The sequence below is a fragment of the Montipora capricornis genome, chromosome 12 (assembly GCF_036669925.1).
Source record: "Montipora capricornis isolate CH-2021 chromosome 12, ASM3666992v2, whole genome shotgun sequence".
NCBI classification, from domain to species: domain Eukaryota; kingdom Metazoa; phylum Cnidaria; class Anthozoa; order Scleractinia; family Acroporidae; genus Montipora; species Montipora capricornis.
Genome location: NC_090894.1, coordinates 23,359,976 through 23,367,475, shown reverse-complemented (window position 1 = coordinate 23,367,475; position 7,500 = coordinate 23,359,976). Strand labels below are relative to the sequence as shown.

The 7,500-nt window shown below is 45.3% G+C and overlaps 1 protein-coding gene and 1 pseudogene across 1 annotated transcript in view; one reads left to right on the top strand and one right to left on the bottom strand.

Annotated features, from left to right (window-relative positions):
• Nucleotides 1-7,500, top strand: part of LOC138025530 (cartilage intermediate layer protein 1-like) — a 45,671-nt gene that overhangs the window by 25,253 nt on the left and 12,918 nt on the right. Inside the window, 1 exon segment of the mRNA XM_068872727.1 lies at nt 1,366-1,471. Within this exon segment, the coding sequence (XP_068728828.1) occupies nt 1,366-1,471 (106 nt within the window).
• Nucleotides 1,992-5,157, bottom strand: LOC138027424 (uncharacterized; annotated as a pseudogene).

Genomic DNA, 7,500 nt, shown 5'->3' with positions numbered 1-7,500 from the left:
CCAAAAAATAGGTTGACAGAGACATGCAATCTTGGTTTACCGTGTACTTCTTTGATATTGGACATCCCTCTTATTATCAATTGACACCTGTCAAAACAAGGTATATGCTCACCAGTATCACGTGACCGTATCGCGGGCTGAAGTCTACAACTCATCAAAATGCCGTGTTTTTTTGAAGTTGACCGCTGACCAAGTGCTGGTTTTTCGATTGGATCGTGGGCTCATGTCAGGTTAACTTGTCGAAAACAGCGCAGGATTGTTCGGAAGCCGGTTAACGCTAGCCCAGGATTAAAATTCATTAGAATTATAACTTTTTCTTCTATAAAAGTATTTTTTGCTGCTTTGTTTTGTGTCAGTACTGAGTGATTATAAAACTCAAAACAGAGGGTCAAACAAGAAACAGAAAACCTCACCACAAAACTCAAAGCAAAATTCTACCTCTTCCTTGGCTATCTGAATTGGGCACTAAACAACCCGGCCAAGGAGCTACGCTTTTAGGCTGGCCTAAATCTATATATTGTTTTTTTCGACTCAAAACTCTAAAAGGTGTCGCTAAGGTTCTGCTGTGGACCTGTTGAGGCTGAATGCCCAAGAGATACCAAAAGGTACGATGAGCACCCCAAGTCCTTTTTATAATAATAATAATAATAATAATAATAATAATAATAATATTATTATTATTATTATAATTATAATAATTATAATAATTATAACATTTATAATGCGCAAATTTCATAAAATGATCAAATGCGCAGGACAAGATTAAAAACGGAATAAAAAGGTGAAAAAGCTAAAATTACAATTCTGGAGGGAGTCTCCTCACCGGGATTCTCCCTAGTTTGCTCTCTTTAGAAACGCTGTGTTTCCCCGGACACAGTATCGATCAAATCGACACGGTTTCCGGTCCGTTCGAAACTGTATCAAAAATCCGTTTTCTTTTCTGTTATGTCACAGTTGCGACATTTTTTTCTTTAGCAGAGAGTTGGAGAAATAATGTTTATTCTGCCTAAACTTCCCAAGAACACCAAACATAGGATTCGTTTAGGTTAACGTTGAAGAATCTACAGGTTTTTGTGCACAGGAATTATTGTACATCTCTATACATGTGGAAGCGTACATATCTGTCGCTGTATCCGAAAGAAGCAAAATTGACGGACTGAAATAAACCAGAGGAGCTATGTAAACAATGCGTTTTGCCTTGAAAAAGTCTTAATTTCAAACATAATAAGAAAAAACCAAACCCAGAAGTAGACTAACTGTCGGACCAGCGGCAAGCACCTTTTCGTCTCTACAAAATAATATATTTTCTACTTAAACTGCTAGATTATATAATTAATGACTTATTTATGTGCTTAAACTCTGCAGTTCCTCCATTTGTGACAGTCCACCCAGAAAGTAAGATACGGATGCGTGGCCAGAGTGTTACATTTTGTTGTGAAGGCGAAGGAAACCCTCCACCAAAAATTGAATGGTGAGAAACAAGAGACGATGATTTTGTACGAAACTCCAATACTTGGGCAGAAAAAGAGATTTAATTCATATTGATGTCGCAGTTCTCCTTAACTGACTTAGTTTTTACCGTGAGACCTAATATAATTAATGAAGAACACAGGCACGTTTGGCATAATTAGAGGGAACATCACTCAGTGGTTGGCACGACACACAACTTCCCATTGCGTAGCAATTAAAAGACTACGAGCTGCAAAGCAGCAACGCGCCATGACAGATAACAGAAGCGCTACGAGCTGAAGCTTAGGCCGGCCACACGCTACGGTGTAGCAAAATCGGCTCGAACCTAAAGCAAGCAACGCGCCAACCAATGAAGCCTAACTGATCTCCCCAGCACCGCTGAAACAGACAACAGTATTGGCAGCTAGGTCGAAAAGCATAAAACTGAGAATTTAAACAAATATAAAGCCACTGATACATGCGAAGCGTGTATCCCTCTTATCCATGAACTCTAACTATAGCTTAAAAACAGAAGTTAATATTTAAACGAACGAATCCGGGATTGAGACGCCAGCCATGCGTGGGGCCGCGGACAACAGGACTTGTTGTGGTGTTCAGATGTATAACTGGTAACAGTCAGAAGACTATCTTCGTAGCACTTTGTATAAGCTAGTCTGGTAGGCCTGCAGCAGCCGCTGTAGAGGGGTCCCCAATACGAAAACTATGACCTTTGAGGCTATGGTAGGATAGACCAGCGCACCGGGCAGCGTCCCGGAGGAGGCATATCACTGTTGAAATGGTAAGAAGCCGACCCGACCGAAAACAAAACAAAGGGCCTCTAGAAGGGCGCGTGGTGAGGAAAAATTGCTGCATAGCTGATACAGCGCACACGGTACCAGGGGCTTTGGTAATAACGACCGACTGACCCCGTCGAGAAAAATCTGCCTTAGATGACTTAAGAGTATCAACGATGTGCTGCGGACATGCCAGGCTTGGGTAAAATGACACTTAATCGGTTCCCAGGTCGAATTGAGGACGAAAGCCACGTACCCCAGGTTAAGTGAATTCGCTACAACGAAGAAATCCATAAAGGCTAGAGTAAAGGCAGCTCAAATCATGAGGAAATCCCGTTCCCCTAACCAGGCCTCTAAGATCTGGTGGATAGCAAGCAAAGTCCCAGGGGTAGCAGGCTGACGAAGAATGCGACGTTGGCCCTCGTAACGGAGGATACCCCTAAGAACTTTCTTGAGAAACAACTTGCCCATCAGAGGATCGCCATGCCCACAAGAAATATGAAGGTTACGCACGGCGGCGAGGTATGTCTTAATCGTACTATGGCGAACTGTTCGCGCTAAGTGGGAAGCAAAGTAGATAAGAGTGCCCTCTGAGACGGGAAGTATGTCCCCCTATCGGAGACTAACCGATTCATAAGACAAAACGTAATAAAGCTCTTTTCTCCGGAGCTGTAAATGCGTTGAGTTGTCCAGGCCAAACCCCAACAGGCGTAGGTGAATACCTCGTCTCTTAGAGGGTCATTAGCGAAGGCAGGATCATGGTGCAAGGATCCCTGTTTGCCCTGAGAGCAGATGCCGGAAACAGGCCTCTTGAAAACGGGGAAGGGCATCAGCAATAAAATTATGGACCCCAGGAACATGGCGTGCTCTAACAAAAAAAGCTGTGCTTCATGGAGACAAGGGTACGGGCCCTGAGTAAGTCCATAATCTATAATCCTAGGGACCTTAGAATGCCCAGAGTTGATAATGGCGGCGACTGATTCATTGTCGCACCAGAGCTCTAACCGTTTACCCGCGAAATGAGGATGCCAGATTGTGCAGGCAACTACAATGGGAAATAAATGTTGCCACTGAATACTAATACCCCGCTCGAGGTTGAGGCGCAGGTGGAGCGGCCACCTTCCCTGGAACTATTGCCTTTTAAAGTAACACCCAAAGCCCGCCGCGCTAACGTCGTCGGTAAATAGTTCAATCTCTGGGGAGGGGGTGACTGTTGTGCCCAGGTAAAAGGAACGCCCATTCCACCTGGTAAGGACGAGCGACCACATATCAAGATCCTTAAAAAATTCTTGGTTTAGACGAATATGGTGAAAGCGACTGGGAACCCCCCCTTGTAAGACTTGTAAGGTTTATAATGCGTTGTAAAAAAAGTCCGCCCCGAGACGACTACCCTACAAGCAAATTATATTGGAGGGTACTATGAGGGATTGCAACTCAACCAACCGCGCAGAGCGGCGGCGTGTAAGGGACGTAAGTAGCTCGCGGGTACAGGTAAGCTTGTCCTCTGGCAGGCGTGCCTCCATGCAGGGACTTTCCAGTTCTATTCCCGTAAATTCCAGTAACTGGGAGGGTCCCAAAGTTTAGGCGGCTATCAGAGGCGCTTGTAAGGACATAAACACCCGGAGAAGAGTACTGAAAATAGTTAGACACTGGGCCCGGGAGGGTTCAATCCACAGAATTAAAGTCGTCGAGTATGTGCAGGACATGCTGTAATCCATAATTATAAGTAAGTATCCATTCGAGTGCATCACATAACTGATTTAAAATGTAAGGGGCACTGCGAAGCCCAAAGGGAGGTACATATCCATGAAAAATATAGCCTGGCAATAAATACCCAAGAGATTCCAGTCGTCACGATGTATAGGGATAAGGCGAAGAGCCGACTTGAGGTCCGTTTTGGCCATGTAAGAATCCTGCCCCAGGTACTACAGGGCTCTAACAGCGTCGTCCACCCGAACGTACTGAAGGGAATAGAGATCCTTGAAGATGTAATCGTTAATACTATCCCTCTCAGGGTAGGACAGGTGGTAAATAGTACGCCATTCAGAGGAGTGTTTCTTAGGAGCAACTCCAACTGGGTGGCATTGGAAGTTAGGCAAAGGGGAGGAAGGAAAAGGCCCCGCTACCCTTTCCAGAGAAATCTCCTTATCCAGGTTAGCAGAGACCACCTCGGGGTGGTGGGAGGCAGAGATTGAGATACGCAAAACCCTAGCTTTCTTTGAACCCAGGTAACCAATACGTGCGCCATATCTTAGAGCATCAAGTAAGGAATTAACAAGGTTACGGTCAGGATGAGTACAAAGTTCCCATTTGAGGTCAGCAACATTAATGGGTATAGACACTGTTAGGCGTTGGCGGTGAGAAAGTAGAATTACGTTATTTCTTGCCATGATCGCCGGAGTTTCTGGAGGCGAAATTCTTGGAGGAGCCATCTAAGGTACATTTCGGGAATGCGTATGAAGGCGAACGACATCGGCTGCAGATGTGAGGGAACTGGCATGAGCAACGGTTGCACCCAGACGGTTTGTTGAAACTGAAGCAGCACGAGCCTGATCCTCTATATTGGCGACGAGTGGGGTCGGTCTTGGGCCTTGGGGCAGTCCGCCTGGCTGTGGTAGGGGTTGGAACACATGAAACAGTGCGGCTTAGCGAGGCCAGAAAAGGTTACCGTCCACAGCTCAGCGAGGTCCCAAAGTCGTGTGAGGTCTGAGGCTGCATAGTGGCGAAACTGTTCGTCATATGCTAGCCATGCGAGGCCCTTGAATTTGGATTCAGCCCTACTGATTATTTGCTCATATTTAAGTAATTCCAGTGCCCTTCTGGGGTAAGCCGCAACAATGACAAGCATGTAGGTTGTGTAGGTGTTTAGCCATTTATCGAAGCTGTCAACTACTGGCTTTCGCTTAAACACCATTGTGACTGGGGCATCAAGGGAGCCTGGGGCTGAATCCTCGACCCGGAGCTGAACCTCGGGGGACTGGGGATGAGCAATTGAGTCAGGTAATAGCAACGTAAAATCAACGTACTCACCCCGTAGGATTTTGTCCTCCAAGCTCCTTTCTAACAGGCGGTGTAAGCCCATAGGGGCGCTGTTCCCGATGGACGAAGTTGAGAGCGAGGTGGAACTTGGAACTTGAGACTGATGTTCCAGGCCGACTTTGACCACCAAGTGCTTGGGATATCGACGACTGTACGGTATTCTGAATAGCCCGTAGCTGGTCGCTGGTAAAGGGCGATTGAGAGATCGGAACGGGCTCCGGAGCGCTTAGCAAGTCCTCGACAGTGTGGGTCGGCAGGTCCACGGGCATGGGATGATCTTCGTCGCCCTGATCGCTGTCGTCGCCATCCACCAGCGAATCGGCCGAAGCGGCTGTCTCCTTCGCCTCGGCGCGGTTAATTCTTGCTGGTAAGCGCTTACGGGAAAGTTTGGACACTCGTTTATGCTTGGCAGGGCGGCTCGAAGGAAGAGTGGTAGCCCTCTTGAGGGAACGTATCAGCTGTGCACGGAAACCAGTGATAGGCAGCTTTGTGGCCTGTAGACGAAGGCGAGGAACCTCCGTACTTAGCGAAGAGAGATTCTCCTTGCGAGTCGTTGGTCCCGGTGCCGAACGTTTGGAAACAAGCGGACGCGCCATGTGGAAATACGGATAATTGAAATACAGCTTCATTAAAAGTGTGAGCAGTAGCTTAGGCAAACCTAAGAAAATATGACTTTGGACCCTGAGACAGAGCCTGTGGCTCAAACCAATGAAAAAACCTGTACCATAGCAAGGCCGGACGCTACGTAATAGGTGCGGTTACACTAGACCTCTTGCCCATGGGGAACCTTGGGGTTACGGCTTGGGTTGGGTTTACCCTGGGTTATGATCGACTCCCCATTTGCGGTTACACACTTGTAAATTACCCAAGGGGAAGGTAAGCGTTGGCCTGTTTTGGTGGGAAACTTACCTTTAAGATAAGACAAGATGAGATTTATTAGTTTTTCCACTAAATGGTTTTTGAAAAACTAATTACAATACAAAATACATAAAAATTGAGGATCTAAAAAAGAAAAGTAAACATCGAAGATCTACATCTGAACGACAAACTTTTCTTTGGCTTATTTTCGGTAATTGTCACGTCGGCGCTTCTAATAAACTGTCCACCTCAATTAAGTTCAGCGATTCATCGCTTCATTTTAAGAAGGCAACAAAGACGTCGCCTTCAGTTACGCTTTCTCTAGTCCTTGCAACTCTCCAATTTATAATTTAGACGTCGACTTGCTGCTGGCCAGAAAAGGCGTGCTTGGGTATTTCCACGTCCGCAGTTGTTTACACAGTTCATCACAGCATGTATTTTCCTCGCGTTCGGCAATCTTGTGATTGGTTGAGCCGCTTTGGGGTTTTGTTAACCATAAGACTTACATCTGGAACTGTCATGGGCAATTCTTTTGTTCTTTTTGACGTATCCATGGAAATTTCCCACAGAAAATTTTCCTTTGGGCAGATCGGTTACACATAAAAAATTGCTTCCCCGTGGGAAAAAGCCACTTACCCAAGGGCAAAATGGCTAGTGTAACCGCAGCTAATATCTACTTAGGACATAAAGGCAGGATTCACTGCTTTAACCACTAAATGCGGCCGAAGGAAAGAATAACTAGACATTGCAACATGCTTAGCTAGAGGCCATCCAACAATAAATAGAACACAAAGGTACGTTCATGTACAAACTGCTACATTGTTTTGCGTACAGGTCTCGTAACGATACAGCGCGCGTACTAGAGCGTCACGCTCCATTAACGGCGTTTTACAGATGGCCCTGTAAAACTTTCTTAATATCATTGTCAAACAGGTAACTGATAAAAAAGGAACATTTTAATTTGATTGGTTTCTCGGTCTGTCCAAATTTTCCAATTCAGGCTATTGAGAGCTGTATAGGATATAGCTTAAAGCCGCAATAATCTGTTCACGTACACTGTACTACTGTAAACGGGGTCACTGGCACAACGAAAATCAATAACAAGCAGAACGAGTCCGGAAAAAACAGTATTCCAACATTTCAGTTTGAGCCTAGTATGAAAATTCATCTTATTTGCTACGTGGTGCCAACCACTACGCACTAAAATCACTTGCAAGTCAATCAATCAATCAATCAATCAATCAATCAAGTTTATTGTCATACGTGAGGCATGGTTACCCAATTGCCTGAGCCAGAGGCTCATGTTTAAAACGTAAGACTATAAAACTATCTATGAGTAAAACTATATAAAATATATTAA